We start from the raw sequence: 18,262 nt of genomic DNA on the forward strand, positions 1-18,262 counted from the left end.
GCTAGGAATATATATAAATATAGGCAAAAGTGCAGCTCTTCAGGATGACTACAAGGGGGGGTAGGACAGTATGCTCAGTAATTATGACAATTACACCCTGCACTGTATATATTTTTAGCAGGTCTCTCTATATCATCTGTATAGCAGCAAGCTCCCATCCATGGCAGAGACTTAATAACCCTAAGTCTGCAGAGGGTTTGCAGCCTGCAGCTTCTTCTCTGCTGTCTGATGCACTCAGCTCAGAGCTGAACAAGTGGATGAGGACTTGCATTGAGCTGCTGGAGGGATATCAGCCCCAATAGGGACACAGAGAGGAAGAGGAAGGAGGCTGTGGGGAGCTGTGTGTGTATGTGTGTGTGTACAGGAGCCAGTCACACACACACAGCTCAGGCATCCAGTCTCATCCCTGGGAATCAATCAGATCAGCCCTGAACTGCAAGGAGGACAGCAGAGCAGATCAGGAGGCTTGGATGTATTTAGCTTGTGCTGAGGAGGATCCCATCGAAGAGCAGGACAGGACCTTCACTGGAGAGCCAGGGACACCCACAGCCAAGGTAAGTTTCCATGCAGCTCCTTCTGTTTGGGTCACATGGCTGCAGGAACACAAAGTCTCCCCCCTGGCACCAGGACCCGAGAGCAGCCCTGGGCACAGACTGACCCTCCAGTATACCGCCTCAACCTTAGGGCAATGGTTAATATTGAAAGGGGAAAGGTTACCAGTTTCTGTGCTGTGGCATGTGCCTAGCCAGAGCCTTGCCTGGCATCCTACACTCTGCACATCTCAGACCCAGTGCAGTGAAAGGAAGAAGAAGAAGAAGAATAGCTCAGATCTCCTAGAAATGACCCTGACTGCACATCAGCCAACTAATAATAAATCTGGGCACTTCGCCTGGCATGGAAACAGATGGCACTTAGGTGATTTCCAGAAGACCAGTCAATGCTAGAATTGTTACTGTGCATCCCAGATGGGACAAGGGGCATTCAGCATTGTGAGCGCTGGACAGCTCCTGGAAGAAATCCCTCTATGTATTGTGCCATGCATTCAGGCTGGTGCCTGGGAACCCATAGTAGTGTGCCAAGTGCTGGCTGTCACCCTTACCCTGCTTAGCAACCCTTTCCATCAATTAGACCATTGATGTTACAAGCTTTGACTGGGAAACAGGTGTCTGCGTGTTCTGCAGACGGAGGAACGTCCCCAGCAGTAGATGTTCTAGGTGGGTTTGTTGGCATCTGAGAAGAGAAAGTTTATGCAGTTGATGTTACTAAACTCGGAGGAGTATTTTGTATTTGCATTTAATAAGTCAGTGGCAAACTATGCCATGGGGCATTGCCAAGGATGGAGGCAGTGACCCTATTGTGCATGTGAGTATATACTGGAGGGGGTGTAATATATTCTGTGTGTGCTTTGCAGGGGCGGATGGGATTCCTCTAATAACGTGCACAGTCCATTGACATAGACAACTGCTACATTGTCTTCTAGCGTAGATGGGATGAGAAGCATTCCGGGTTTCCAGCTGGGAACACATACTCTGCTAAGCATTCTGTGCCTTCCTGGAAACACAATAGGAATCAATGGATGGGATGCTTGTGTGTAGTCGGGGGCAGGGGTAACATGGCAATGGCAGCGCAGTTGACTTGTGCATGAATTCCTGCTTCTATAATACTGTCCATAGTGCCAGTCTTCATATTCCTATAGGCACATACTTCATACTTCATGGCCACGCTAGTCAATTGACTAATCTGTAATCCACTTTGGGTCTTTCCAAGATATCAAACCATACTTATCAATCAGATTACATGTGCCCCTTTATATGTGAAGACTTTTTTTGGGGGTTTTACTGTATACTCTTATAGGCCCAAGCTTGTTTGCTGATTCATTTCATAATGTGTCTTCATGGCAAGCAAAGCTTTGTTTTTCCTGACACAAATCCCCAGCATTGAAATAGTTAAATGATAGCCGTCTGCCTGCCTGTAGCCACCACTAGAGGGAGCTTGCCCCATACTTGGATCTCAATAATAGCATAGTGTGCAGTCGGTTAGCTCCCGAGCTCCCTCTAGTGGTGGCTGCGGGATCCCAGAATTTGATCATTTTACTATTTTTTGTTTATGCAGGGCTTCTGGAGCTGTGTATCAGGAGAAGGACTTTCTGTCTTTAATCAAGATTATAAGGCTATCTCTGGAGGTCCCATAGGGATGAACAAAGCAGCAGCGGTCATGTGTGACCTGATGCTCCATTAATATGAGGGAATGGGACCCTGTGGATAGGAGATAGAGGAGTTTTACCAAATTCCAAACCTAAGGAGTTTTCTCCATTTTTGTTACTTTCGGATGTGGGTATGACATAAACACCCAGTATATGCATCTATCAGGTGTCCTATCAAGTATATAGGTAGGGGACTGTATAACTAGGTGCGGTGCAGGAGGGATGCTTTGCTCTCTTTATTTAGTTACAGACCAGCAGACGTGGTGTCCTGAGAGGACCTCGTTTTATACTTCAGAAAAAGGGTCTAGAAATAGGCAGAACCCTTGTTACTATCAGTACTGCAGCCTGGTAAAGGACATTTCCTTGCAAAACTTTTCAGTAATTCTTAGAGGCTTTCCTGTTACATAGATGTACAACACAAGCCTAGACCACTGCGACCCTACCGTTCCTCCTCGTCACTCTCCATTAATGTGATGGGGAATATACGGGAACAGTCGAGTGAATGTTGTGAGGAATGACATTTCTGGTTTAAATACTCTCATCATCCCCTCACAGTGCTGACTGTGAGTAGGGAAGTTCCTGGTGTAAATACTCTCATCATCCCCTCACAGTGCTGACTGTGAGTAGGGAAGTTCCTGGTGTAAATACTCTCATCTTCCCCTCACAGTGCACAATCCACAGCTCATACACTCACCCCACATTGCTGGTGCTTTATTCTTGTAACATGCGGATACATTTGTAAACTTGATACTTTGCTGTCTTTTTTTTTTTTATGTTTTACTAGTGATTTCACATTAAAGCAAGCAGTTTTATTGTAACCCTATAGCATGCATGCTTCCGAAGGGATCGGACGGACATTGAACATACATAAATTTCATTTGTAACAATAGAGAAGATTTAGGAAGGAAGCCTGCGATTAAATAGTAACACAATATCTGACAGGGTGTCCAAATGTAGGGAAAATTTCTGCTTCTTGGAATCTCTTCTGCTTTCCATTTGCCGGATTATCCCACTGTTTGGATTGTTGGATGCTGGATTAAAGGGCTGTTGATGAATTTATTGTGGTTTGGTGCTTTGCAATTGATGGGCTGATGAAGAATATGGAGCTGCTTGAGAAAGTGAATATTTGGCGTAATGAATCTGTATCAGAGGCAAGGGACTTAACCACACATCTATAAGAGCTGCATTGGTGTAATGAATCTGGACAGCGGTCTCCAATTTGTCACTCTCCGGCAGGTCCAAAGCTATGTGGCTGTTGGGGCATGCTGGGAGTTGTAGTCTTGCAACAGCCACTGGTTTTGGAGATCACTTCTCTGGGTGATCTCCCATTTTGACTTTTGTAACAGATCAGATGTAAACTTGGATAGAGGAGGGGGTGGACCGGTACTTGGCGACCTGACACCAGTCCGAAGCTGAGGTGTTGTTCCATTTTTGATACAATTTTTCCATGTCACATTGATCATGATGGCAATAGAAAGTGATTTCCATGGGCGGTTTACATGTAGCAGTGTGGCCAGGGTGCTGGGTGCCAGGGGAGCACCAACAAGCCACTTTGCATTTGCAAGGGCAGCAAACTGAACATTTGCTCAACCTGCGGCCGTCCAGCGGTTGTAAAACTACAACTCCCACAATGCCCTGCTGTAGGCTGATAGCTGTAGGCTGTTCAGGCATGCTGGGAGTTGTAGTTTTGCAACAGCTGGAGGGCCGCAGGTTGAGCATGACTGCTCTATGTGAATACATTCTAGACCAGGCATCCTCAAACTGCGGCCCTCCAGCTGTTGTAAAACTACAACTCCCACAATGCCCTGCTGTAGGCTGATACCTGTAGGCTGTTGGGGCATGCTGGGAGTTGTAGTTTTGCAACAGCTGGAGGGCCGCAGTTTGAGGATGCCTGTTCTAGACGGATCTGAGTTGTGGTCAGATCCTGTATGTAAGAATGGTAGCATGTATTATAAACCCTGTATGCCTTCAGCCATCGTCTTTCTAACAGGATTTAATGGCTGCAGGCAACTGATATGAATGGGAATAGCAAACAAACCAGTACAGAGGACGTTCTGTTCTACAGCACGCAGGTCATCAGTTCAGTATACAAAGAGAAAAACACTGCTTTATATTTCTCTGCAGATATGGAAATTCTCAGATTCTCCATACTGTGTCCATAGGGGGCAGTATTGTACTAGTTGGTGCTGCCAAAGTCAAATCGTTCTTCGTCTTCCAGACCAATACTGGTCTATGATGGTCACTCGGAGCACTTGTGATTATCCTGTCCCCAGGCCTCTTGGCCCCACATATTCAGTCGGGGGTGACAGTGAGTATAGAAGAAAGCTAGAACGTGAAATCTGTGAAAGGAGGCACATGGGGAATAAGAGGATTCCATCAAAATTATACAAAACCCCCAAGACTGTATCTGAGACAATTAAAGGTGTGTGATGCATTTATTGCTGGTCGGTTCTGCTGTGATTTCAGCTCGGGGTGGACCTGCCACTGCATGAAAGTGCTATATGGACACAATAAAGGGGGGGTCTCCACTTTAGGACTCCATCTGTGAATCAGAGGAGAAAATGAGTGGGTAGACGCCTGACCTCTGGAGGGTAGACAAGCCAGAACCTTGGCAATAATTCACACCCTTAAAGGGGTCATCTGGGAATTAGATTTTGAGGGGAGATCTAATTACTATGTATAAATATATCAGGGGTCAGTACAGAGATCTCTCCCATCATCTATTTATCCCCAGGACTGTGACTGTGACGAGGGGACACCCTCTGCGTCTGGAGGAAAGAAGGTTTGTACACAAACATAGAAGAGGATTCTTTACGGTAAGAGCAGTGAGACTATGGAGCTCTCTGCCTGAGGAGGTGGTGATGGTGAGTACAATAAAGGGATTCAAGAGGGGCCTGGATGTATTTCTGGAGTGTAATAATATTACAGGCTATAGCTACTAGAGAGGGGTCGTTGATCCAGGGAGTTATTCTGATTGCCTGATTGGAGTCGGGAAGGAATTTTTTATTCCCCTAAAGTGAGGAAAATTGGCTTCTACCTCACAGGGTTTTTTTTGCCTTCCTCTGGATCAACTTGCAGGATGACAGGCCGAACTGGATGGACAAATGTCTTATAAACTATGTTACTATGGTCTATTCTCAGGATAGGTCATCAATATCAGATTGGCGGGGTCTGATTCCCGGGACCCCTGTGGATCTCCTGTTAAAAGAGGCGGCAGCCCCCCATGAGTTGGGCATCTTCCAAGGACAGTGACGTTCATCAGTCACACGGCGTAGGCGCAGATCAGGCCCTGCTGCAATACCAAGCACAGCCTCCATACAATGCACTTTGCTGTGCTTTTAATTAAAGGGGTTTTCCGAGATTTTAATATTGTTGAGCTATCCTCAGTATAGGTCATCAATGTCAGATCGGCGGGGGGTCCGACACCCGGCACCCCTGTATTGGAACGAGCCGTCCCATTGAAGTGAATGGGACAGCTTGTAATTACATCTGCTCATCGCTGTGATGTAAACAGTGAAGAGAAGGCTGCGCTTGCACGGCGTGTCGGCTTTTCTTCAACCAGCTGATCAGTGGGAGAGCCGGGTGTCGGACCCCCACGATCTGATATGGATGACCTATCTTGAGGATAAATCATCGATATTAAGATTACGCTCTCTTTGTTGCACTCCGTACCGGGCATGTAACCTTCTGGCATGGATGTGGGTCACGTGAGCAGCTGCAGCCAGTGACTGGTTGCAGTGATGACCTGTCCCCTGAGTGGCATGCGTCAGTCATTGGAGTGGTGTGCATGGCCCCATCTATGCCACTGGGCCTGGAGCCAAGAGAATAGAGTGGTGGGGGGCAGGTAAGTGTGCAAACAAATCTGGACCACCCATTGTAATACCATGATAATGGCTGAGCACTGAGGAAGCGATAACAATCTATCTATCTATCTATCTATTATCTATCTATCTATCTATCTATCTATCTATCTATTATCTATCTATCTATCTATTATCTATCTATCTATCTCATATCTATCTATCTATCTATCTATTATCTATCTATCTATCTATCTATCTATCTATCTATCTACCTCTATATCTATCTATTATCTATCTATCTACAATCTATCTATCTATCTATCTATCTAATATCTATCTATCTATCTATCTATCTATCTATCTATCTATCTAATATCTATCTATCTATCTATCTATCTATCTATCTCATATCTATCTATCTACCTCTATATCTATCTATCTATCTATCTATCTAATATCTATCTATTATCTATCTATCTATCTATCTATCTATCTAATATCTATCTATCTCATATCTATCTATCTACCTCTATATCTATCTATCTATCTATCTATCTAATATCTATCTATTATCTATCTATCTATCTATCTATCTATCTATCTATCTATCTATCTATCTAATATCTATCTATCTAATATCTATCTATTATCTACTTATCTATCTATCTATCTATCTATCTATCTATCTATCTATCTATCTATCTATCTATCTATCCTGTATCTATCTATCTATCTATCTATCTATCTATTTATTATCTATCTATCTATCTATCTATCTATCTATCCTGTATCTATCTATCTATCTATCTATCTATCTATCATCCTATTAGGCCTATCCTTCTGATGTAAGAGATGACATTAAGGTTTTTTCTCCCTCGACTCCTCATACACACTCAGACTTTAATTGTTCAATTAGCAGACAGCATTCCCAGAACAATTAATCTATAACCCGTTTTTGAAAAGGTCAAAAACATGACACCTCGGGAAGAAACAAAAAGGAAATTGCTTAATTCAAAGTGTAATTTGTTTGAATTAGCGCAGTCTGATGGACGTTCTGGTGCTAAAGAAGAATCAGCCCGTCAGTGCGAATTTACTGATATTTTTCTATCATTGTACTGTCTGTATTTGGTAACAACTTGTATACAAATGTATCTATCATATACGTATCTTCCTATATCTATCCTTTATCTATCTATCTATCCTTTATCTATCTATCTATCTATCTATCTATCTACCTACCTACCTACCTACCTTAGGTGCTGAGTGTGTCCTGTGTATATTTAGCAGTATTTATTCTCTGTACACAAGGCCAGGACATACAGATTTAAACAGCGGCTGTTGCACCAAATGGAGCATGTCCAGTGCATCCCTGATCAATGTGAGAATTATGGGTTGGGGGATGGTGTTGCTGTGTATGTATTGTGGGCTACATAGGACATGCATAGTATATACACGGCAAAGCCATCACCTCCTAAGAGCTCGTTCACACGAACGTGTGCTGCCCGTTGCCATATCGCGGACCGCATTTGCAGATCCGCAATACATGGGGCACCGTTCCGTGTGCATTCCGCATCACGGATGCGGACCCTCATCTCTGTCTGGTGCCCAGCGGCGCCTTCCCAGTTGAAATCGCCGCCCTCCCTGTCTATAGTGCCGCCTTCCCCACCTCAGCGCCGTCTCTGCAATCCTCCGGTCCCTCTGCCAGATCCCGCGCGTGCGCACTAGGCACTAGTCACTAGGAAGGTGGCACTATAAACAGGGAGGGCAGCGATTTCAACTGGGAAGGCGGCACTGGGCACCAGACGGAGATGGGTACGGCCGGGCGCACTGTATGAAGAGACGTCCCCTTGGGCACCTTAGGTAGGTGAATGACAGGTTATAAAAACCTGTTTTATGTGCTAATAGAGCCACAGGCAGATTTAATAAGGACAATTTCGGATTCATGCTATTAGTACGGACCTGGCCATATGTTTAGGTTATAGGGCTAAAATGTCATGACAGAATCCCTTTAATATCACACCCCAGACTTGACCCCCTATATTAATTTCAGACCCTAGACCAGACCTCCTTAATACATTTAGACACCCTACATCAGGCATCCTCAAACTGCGGTCCTCCAGCTGTTTTTAAACTACAACTCCCACAATGCCCTGCTGTAGACTGAAACCTGTAGGCTGTTGGGGCATGCTGGGAGTTGTAGTTTTGCAACAGCTGGAGGGCCGCAGTTTGAGGATGCCTGCCCTACATTAATATCAAACCCCAGACCAGACCCCTAACTTAATTTGCAGTGGGTCCTGAGACCTTTAGCAGTGGGGTCCAGACCTGAACAAGAGCCAGGAATGAGGAGGGTAACTTAGTTGGGTCACTGTCAATTACATTAATCTAATAGATAGTGGTAATTTTTTTTTTTTTTTGGGTGGATTATTTCATATGTATATTTAATCTTATTTTTTTTCTATGTATTTTTTTATTTATTTTATTTATCAAATTTTATTTACCGGTATGTTATTTTCTTTATTTATGTTGCTCTTCTTCATTTAATGCTCTATCCACTGTAACTGGGACTGCTGTTTCTATAACAACCCAGCCATCTTTCTTCGCTGCTGTAGGTCACCTTCAAAGCGGCATGTGGATGACACTGTTAAGGGAGCGGAGTGCTGTGGAGGTCACAGTTTAGGGGCAGGTAGGGTGGCCATTCAGGCCACCCTCAAAAGATGGACTTAAAACCCCTGCCCCCAGGTCTCAATAAGCCACGCCCCTTGTCCAGTTAGGCCACACCCCTTCCCACTCCACAGCCGACGGGGATTGAAAAAATTAAGGTAAAAATCAACTCCTGTCAGATACACGGGTGGGAGGGAGGGTGACTTTCTCCCTGCAGCTCACACTCAGACAGTACAGTGCTGCTGTCTGAGAGTGAGCTGTTCAAAAGGACATCCCTGTGTCCGTTCAGGCCCCGCGCCGGAAGGAGGACAGGGAGTCTGAAAGCCGGACTGTCCGGCCTAAAACCGGACCTCTGGCCACCCTAGGGGCAGGCTGCTATGGAGGTCACAGTTAAGGGAACGATCCTCTATGGAGGTCAGTGTTAAGGGGCAGATTGCTGTAGAGGTCACTGTTAAGGGGCGGAGTGTTGTGGAAATCACTGTTAAGGAGATGGGGTACTGTGGAGGTCACTAAGAAAGGGGCGGCCGCTGTGAAGGTCACTGTTAAGGGGGTGGGATGCTGTGGAGGTCACTATTAAAGGGGCGGGTGCTGTGGAGGTCACTGATAAGGGGCGGCCCCTGTGAAGGCCACTGTCAAGGGGAGAGGGGTGCTGTGGAACTCACTGTTAAAGTAGCAGGCTGCTGTGAAGGTCAAAGTTAAGGGGGTGGGCTGCTGTGGAGGTCCCATTTTAAAGAGACGGGGCACTGTGGGGGGGTCAGTGTTAATGGGTGGGGACTGTGGAGGTCACTGTTATGGGGGCGGGGTGCTGGGGGGGTCACTGTTATAGTGGATACTGTCTGAAACAAGTTACGAGGACAGTGGGTGATGATAATATATGTAGAGCGCTGCGGAGTATGTTGGCGCTATATAAGCAAGTAAAATAAACAATACATTTAGGGTGCATTCACACGTCAGTATTTTTACCTTTCCAGATAAACGTTCCTGTTTTTTGCGGATCCGAAAATCTGAATGACATGAGGATGCTTTTAGCATGTCATCCGATTTTTTGACGGATCCATTGACTAGAATGGGATGACGGAACGCAAAATCGGACAAATAGTAGGACAGGGTATATTTTTTTTCCAGGATCCGAATAACGGAACCCACGGAACGGAACGGAATCACGGAATTGGAGAACACCATGAGTGCTCTCCGATTATTTGCAGATTCCATTGAAAATGAATGGATCCGCATAACGTTCGGATGCGGAACACCAAAACGGACGTGTGAATGGACCCTTACTGTAACTTAAAGGGGTTTTCCAGGACATCGCTATAAAATAACATTGTCTTGTACCTGTGAAAAGGAAAGCTTTTTTGCAGTATGCTTGTATTTCCAATCCGCCACTGATCTCCATTTTCCATTGTCGGTCATGTGAATGTTTTTCTCCTGATTCTTCCACTTCCGGTGATGTCCGGGTCCTTGGTCTCTGCCTTCTCATCCGGTTTTGGATAATATACCGGCGTCATCATTAACATTGTACATTGTTCTAGTGGAGAAGTCGCAATTCCATGGAGCAGGCGCGTCCTCAGCCTCCTTCGGTGCTGTGTGCATCAATGTGCAATGGAAACATTGTTACTGGGAGAAGTTAGCGCAGGATCGGTGACTGGTGCTAGGAATTACGGTTTTGGAAGGGATGCAGCTGCGGAAACTTCCAAAACCGGATATAAGGGCTGAAAAAATATCTAGCTGCTGGCGGTGACCGCTGGAGCTTATGGAGGGGTTCCTAGATAACAGGACCCCCCCCCCCACCACCACCTTATGATTTATGTCCAGAATAAATACAATTGATACAGGACTGCCTACATTTCCTGCCTTCGACATATGAATTCCTTGCTATGCACAGATTCCTTCTACTTTTTTCTTGTTCCGTGTTTTTCCCCGCACGCTTGAAGCTGAGCTGTCTCGTTTTGGGCTGCCGTGAATCTCAGCGTGGTCTAGCGGACTGTTATTGTGTTGCTTGGCGTTGCTGTAATTGCTTTCAGAGGTGGCAGCGCGCCGTCAATCCCTGGCGTGCTGAAATCTCTGCTAGAGACGATGGATACAAACGTGATACATTCTGCAAAATACACGGTGATCAAAAATTCTGTTTTTGCTAAATGACAGCTGGCAGTGCCCAGGTTGATAGTTTAAAGAGTGTGCCCACCTTGTGTTTCCCTTTACACAATACATAAGCACCGCTGTAAAACATTCTGCATAACGTTAGAGCTGACATTGAATGCACTTGGAAATATTGAGTGGTGCAGCCATGTCTTCTGCATAGGGGCTGCTTAGGCAAGGTGCAGAATCTCCTTAAAGAGACCAGTCCTACTGGAAGTGCTCCAGGATATTGAGGCTTATTGGTAATGCTCCATGGGACACGAATATTAAAAGAAAGTATCTCCAAAAGTCTTTAGGGGCTGCAAAGCTTGCAATCACACTTGAGGGGGCAATGCCCATTCTGTAGCTAAGAGAGAAATTGAGTCACAATTGTTGAAAAACACAATGTAACAAAGCTTGTAACAAGGGGCGTCGCTAGGCACCTGGGCCCCGGATTACAAGCATTTGGCCCCGAACCTCTGGCCAGCACTTTCTCCATTGCTCTGCACTGAGCCACCATTGTGGAGCTGCTGGTTTATGAGTTTAGCAAGAGGCACACTTAAAATATAATTAGCAGCTCCATTTAATGCCAGTCGAAAGTGTAGGGAAAGGAGCCGGCAGCCCCGCACTGGTGGCTCAGTAAGAGTCTATGAAGAACGTCCTGTAGTTATCCCGGGCCCTTAAAGGGGTTTTGCCATCTCAGACAATGGGGGCATATTGCCAGGATATGCCCTCATTGTCTGATAGGTGCGGGTCCCACCTCTGGAACCCGCACCTACAATGAGAAAGGAGCGGGGAAATGAACGGAGGGTGCACTGCGCATGCGCAGCCGCCCTCCATTCATTTCTATGGGGCTGCCAAAAATAGCCGAGCGCTGGCTCGGCTATTTCCGTCTGCCCCATAGAAATGAATGGGAGCAGGGGCCGCGCGTGCGTGGTGCGCTCTCATTCACTTCTATGGGAGCAGCGTGGAGCAGCCACAGCTCTCCCCGCTCCGTTCACGTTGTAGGTGCGGGTCCCAGAGGTGGGACCTGCACCTATGAGACAATGTGGGCATATCCTAGCGATATGCCCCCATTGTATGGGATTAACAGGCCTAGCTGCTGAGCACCTCGTCCAAGACAAAACAAGCAGAATACAGAGCTGCTGTGTCCTGTCCCCACCAGTGCTGGTACCAGTAAAAGGGATGTGTGAATTGCCTCTTCCAGTCCATCAGCAACCAGTGCCAGTGTGACGGAGCACAGAGAAGTGCAGGGAAGCTACATGTAAATCCTCTTTCATCCATGTCTGTTGGGCCCATCAGTGTGGTACACTGTAAACTGCTTCTAGGAGCGGTGCACATATACTGTATACTGTGGGTGGAGGAGCTGTGCATATATACTGTATACTGTGGGTGGAGGAGCTGTGCATATATTGCATACTGTGGGTGCAGGAGCTGTGCACATATACTGTATACTGTGGGTGGAGGAGCTGTGCATATACTGTATACTGTGGGTGGAGGAGCTGTGCACATATACTGTGGGTGGAGGAGCTGTGCACATATACTGTATACTGTGGGTGGAGGAGCTGTGCATATATACTGTATACTGTGGGTGGAGGAGCTGTGCACATATACTGTATACTGTGGGTGGAGGGGTTGTGCATATATTGCATACTGTGGGTGGAGGAGCTGTGCACATATACTGTATACTGTGGGTGGAGGAGCTGTGCATATATTGCATACTGTGGGTGGAGGAGCTGTGCACATATACTGTATACTGTGGGTGGAGGAGCTGTGCACATATACTGTATACTGTGGGTGGAGGAGCTGTGCACATATACTGTATACTATGGGTGGAGGAGCTGTACACATATACTGTATACTGTGGGTGGAGGAGCAGTGCACATATACTGTATACTGTGTGTGGAGGAGCTGTGCACATATACTGTATACTGTGGGTGGAGGAGCTGTACACATATACTGTATACTGTGGGTGGAGGAGCAGTGCACATATACTGTATACTGTGTGTGGAGGAGCTGTGCACATATACTGTATACTGTGGGTGGAGGAGCTGTGCACATATACTGTATACTGTGGGTGGAGGAGCTGTGCACATATACTGTATACTGTGGGTGGAGGAGCTGTGCATATAGACTGTATACTGTGGGTGGAGGAGCTGTGCACGTATACTGTATACTGTGGGTGGAGGGGCTGTGCACATATACTGTATACTGTGGGTGGAGGAGCTGTGCACATATACTGTATACTGTGTGTGGAGGAGCTGTGCACATATACTGTATACTGTGGGTGGAGGAGCTGTGCACATATACTATATACTGTGGGTGGAGGAGCTGTGCACATATACTGTGGGTGGAGGAGCTGTACACATATACTGTATACTGTGGGTGGAGGGGCTGTGCACATATACTGTATACTGTGGGTGGAGGAGCTGTGCACATATACTGTATACTGTGGGTGGAGGAGCTGTGCACATATACTGTATACTGTGGGTGGAGGGGCTGTGCACATATACTGTATACTGTGGGTGGAGGGGCTGTACACATATACTGTATACTGTGGGTGGAGGGGCTGTGCACATATACTATATACTGTGGGTGGAGGAGCTGTGCACATATACTGTATACTGTGGGTGGAGGAGCTGTGCATATATACTGTATACTGTGGGTGGAGGGGTTGTGCATATATACTGTATACTGTGGGTGGAGGAGCTGTGCACATATACTGTATACTGTGGGTGGAGGAGCTGTGCACATATACTGTATACTGTGGGTGGAGGAGCTGTGCACATAGACTGTATACTGTGGGTGGAGGAGCTGTGCATATATTGCATACTGTGGGTGGAGGAGCTGTGCACATATACTGTATACTGTGGGTGGAGGAGCTGTACACATATACTGTATACTGTGGGTGGAGGAGCTGTGCACATATACTGTATACTGTGGGTGGAGGAGCTGTGCATATATACTGTATACTGTGGGTGGAGGAGCTGTACACATATACTGTATACTGTGGGTGGAGGGGCTGTGCACATATACTGTATACTGTGGGTGGAGGCGCTGTGCACATATACTGTGGGTGGAGGGGCTGTGCACATATACTGTATACTGTGGGTGGAGGAGCTGTGCATATACTGTATACTGTGGGTGGAGGAGCTGTGCACGTATACTGTATACTGTGGGTGGAGGAGCTGTGCACATATACTGTATACTGTGGGTGGAGGAGCTGTGCACATATACTGTATACTGTGGGTGGAGGAGCTGTGCACATATACTGTGGGTGGAGGAGCTGTGCACGTATACTGTATACTGTGGGTGGAGGGGCTGTGCACATATACTGTGGGTGGAGGAGCTGTGCACGTATACTATATACTGTGGGTGGAGGAGCTGTGCACATATACTGTATACTGTGGGTGGAGGAGCTGTGCATATACTGTATACTGTGGGTGGAGGAGCTGTGCACATATACTGTATACTGTGGGTGGAGGAGCTGTACACATATACTGTATACTGTGGGTGGAGGGGCTGTGCACATATACTGTATACTGTGGGTGGAGGGGCTGTACACATATACTGTATACTGAGGGTGGAGGGGCTGTGCACATATACTATATACTGTGGGTGGAGGAGCTGTGCACATATACTGTATACTGTGGGTGGAGGAGCTGTGCATATATACTGTATACTGTGGGTGGAGGGGTTGTGCATATATTGCATACTGTGGGTGGAGGAGCTGTGCACGTATACTGTATACTGTGGGTGGAGGAGCTGTGCACATATATTGTATACTGTGGGTGGAGGAGCTGTGCACATATACTGTATACTGTGGGTGGAGGAGCTGTGCACATATACTGTATACTGTGGGTGGAGGAGCTGTGCACATATACTGTGGGTGGAGGAGCTGTGCACATATACTGTATACTGTGGGTGGAGGAGCTGTGCACATATACTGTGGGTGGAGGAGCTGTGCACATATACTGTATACTGTGGGTGGAGGAGCTGTGCATATACTGTATACTGTGGGTGGAGGAGCTGTGCACATATACTGTATACTGTGGGTGGAGGAGCTGTGCACATATACTGTATACTGTGGGTGGAGGAGCCGTGCACATATACTGTATACTGTGGGTGGAGGGGCTGTGCACATATACTGTATACTGTGGGTGGAGGGGCTGTACACATATACTGTATACTGTGGGTGGAGGGGCTGTGCACATATACTGTATACTGTGGGTGGAGGGGCTGTACACATATACTGTATACTGTGGGTGGAGGGGCTGTGCACATATACTGTATACTGTGGGTGGAGGCGCTGTGCACATATACTGTATACTGTGGGTGGAGGAGCTGTGCACATATACTGTATACTGTGGGTGGAGGCGCTGTGCACATATACTGTATACTGTGGGTGGAGGAGCTGTGCATATATACTGTATACTGTGGGTGGAGGGGTTGTGCATATATTGCATACTGTGGGTGGAGGAGCTGTGCACGTATACTGTATACTGTGGGTGGAGGAGCTGTGCACATATATTGTATACTGTGGGTGGAGGAGCTGTGCACATATACTGTATACTGTGGGTGGAGGAGCTGTGCACATATACTGTATACTGTGGGTGGAGGAGCTGTGCACATATACTGTGGGTGGAGGAGCTGTGCACATATACTGTATACTGTGGGTGGAGGAGCTGTGCACATATACTGTGGGTGGAGGAGCTGTGCACATATACTGTATACTGTGGGTGGAGGAGCTGTGCATATATACTGTATACTGTGGGTGGAGGAGCTGTGCACATATACTGTGGGTGGAGGAGCTGTACACATATACTGTATACTGTGGGTGGAGGAGCTGTGCACATATACTGTATACTGTGGGTGGAGGAGCTGTGCATATATACTGTATACTGTGGGTGGAGGAGCTGTGCACATATACTGTATACTGTGGGTGGAGGGGCTGTGCACATATACTGTATACTGTGGGTGGAGGAGCTGTGCACATATACTGTATACTGTGGGTGGAGGAGCTGTGCACATATACTGTATACTGTGGGTGGAGGGGCTGTGCACATATACTGTATACTGTGGGTGGAGGGGCTGTACACATATACTGTATACTGTGGGTGGAGGGGCTGTGCACATATACTGTATACTGTGGGTGGAGGGGCTGTACACATATACTGTATACTGTGGGTGGAGGGGCTGTGCACATATACTGTATACTGTGGGTGGAGGCGCTGTGCACATATACTGTATACTGTGGGTGGAGGAGCTGTGCACATATACTGTATACTGTGGGTGGAGGCGCTGTGCACATATACTGTATACTGTGGGTGGAGGCGCTGTGCACATATACTGTATACTGTGGGTGGAGGAGCTGTGCATATACTGTATACTGTGGGTGGAGGAGCTGTGCACATATACTGTATACTGTGGGTGGAGGAGCTGTACACATATACTGTATACTGTGGGTGGAGGGGCTGTGCACATATACTGTATACTGTGGGTGGAGGAGCTGTGCATATACTGTGGGTGGAGGAGCTGTGCACGTATACTGTATACTGTGGGTGGAGGGGCTGTGCACATATACTGTATACTGTGGGTGGAGGGGCTGTGCACATATACTGTATACTGTGGGTGGAGGAGCTGTGCATATACTGTATACTGTGGGTGGAGGAGCTGTGCACATATACTGTATACTGTGGGTGGAGGAGCTGTACACATATACTGTATACTGTGGATGGAGGGGCTGTGCACATATACTGTATACTGTGGGTGGAGGAGCTGTGCACATATACTGTGGGTGGAGGAGCTGTGCACGTATACTGTATACTGTGGGTGGAGGAGCTGTGCACATATACTGTATACTGTGGGTGGAGGAGCTGTGCACATATACTGTATACTGTGGGTGGAGGGGCTGTGCACGTATACTGTATACTGTGGGTGGAGGAGCTGTGCATATATACTATATACTGTGGGTGGAGGAGCGGTGCACATATACTGTATACTGTGGGTGGAGGAGCTGTGCATATACTGTATACTGTGGGTGGAGGAGCTGTGCATATACTGTATACTGTGGGTGGAGGAGCTGTGCACGATACTGTATACTGTGGGTGGAGGAGCTGTGCACATATACTGTATACTGTGGGTGGAGGAGCTGTGCACATATACTGTATACTGTGGGTGGAGGAGCTGTGCATATACTGTATACTGTGGGTGGAGGAGCTGTGCATATACTGTATACTGTGGGTGGAGGAGCTGTGCACGTATACTGTATACTGTGGGTGGAGGAGCTGTGCACATATACTGTATACTGTGGGTGGAGGAGCTGTGCACATATACTGTATACTGTGGGTGGAGGAGCTGTGCACATAGACTGTATACTGTGGGTGGAGGGGCTGTGCACATATACTGTATACTGTGGGTGGAGGGGCTCCAGAGTATCAGTGTTAGGGCTGAGCATTTTTTCACATTTATCCTACTCGCTTTTTAACTCCTGCAAATTCCCTTTAAATATTCATCTACACCGCCAGATAATGCAAAACATAACCGTATCTTTATTTCATAAATGCACTCCTGTGACTATACTTGCTATGGAGCCGCCTGGATTATTTGTTTTTTGTGGCACTCCCTAGTGTCTTTTTGATTTTCGATGCCTCCTAATGTGTCCAGTGCCAGTGAGAAGAAGCCGCTACTAGTGCTACAAGAGGATGCGGGTGGCAGGACTGAGCATGCGTGACCACCAGTGCTGGACATATGATGTGGATGTTCTGAGAAGGAATCAAGAGGACACCAGGTGTGTAACAGCAGAGGGCGGTATAACAAGTGTGTAACAGCAGGGGCGGTATAACAGGTGTGTAACAGCAGGGGGCAGTATAACAGGTGTGTAACAGCAGGGGGCGGTATAACAGGTGTGTAACAGCAGGGGGGCGGTATAACAGGTGTGTAACAGCATGGGGCGGTATAACAGGTGTGTAACAGCAGGGGGCAGTATAACAGGTGTGTAACAGCAGGGGACGGTATAACAGGTGTGCAACAGCAGGGGGCAGTATAACAGGTGTGTAACAGCAGGGGGCAGTATAACAGGTGTGCAACAGCAGGGGGGCGGTATAACAGATGTGTAACAGCAGGGGGCGGTATAACAGGTGTGTAACAGCAGGGTGCGGTATAACAGGTGTGTAACAGCAGGGGGCAGTATAACAGGTGTGCAACAGCAGGGGGGCGGTATAACAGATGTGTAACAGCAGGGGGCAGTATAACAGGTGTGTAACAGCAGGGGGCGGTATAACAGGTGTGTAACAGCAGGGGGCAGTATAACAGGTGTGTAACAGCAGGGGGCAGTATAACAGGTGTGTAACAGCAGGGGGCGGTATAACAGGTGTGTAACAGCAGGGGGCAGTATAACAGGTGTGTAACAGCAGGGGGCGGTATAACAGGTGTGTAACAGCAGGGGGCAGTATAACAGGTGTGCAACAGCAGGGGG

General features: G+C 47.1%; 1 protein-coding gene across 1 annotated transcript in view; it reads left to right on the forward strand.

Moving 5' to 3' along the window:
• The first annotated feature begins 452 nt into the window (after positions 1-452).
• Positions 453-18,262, forward strand: part of ZMAT4 (zinc finger matrin-type 4) — a 383,151-nt gene continuing 365,341 nt past the window's right edge. The window contains exon 1 of the mRNA XM_040435654.1: positions 453-554. Within this exon, the coding sequence (XP_040291588.1) occupies positions 471-554 (84 nt within the window). The 5' untranslated portion in view covers positions 453-470. The remainder of the gene's footprint in view (positions 555-18,262) is intronic.

Source organism: Bufo bufo, chromosome 6 (assembly GCF_905171765.1).
Source record: "Bufo bufo chromosome 6, aBufBuf1.1, whole genome shotgun sequence".
Classification (NCBI taxonomy): Eukaryota; Metazoa; Chordata; class Amphibia; order Anura; family Bufonidae; genus Bufo; species Bufo bufo.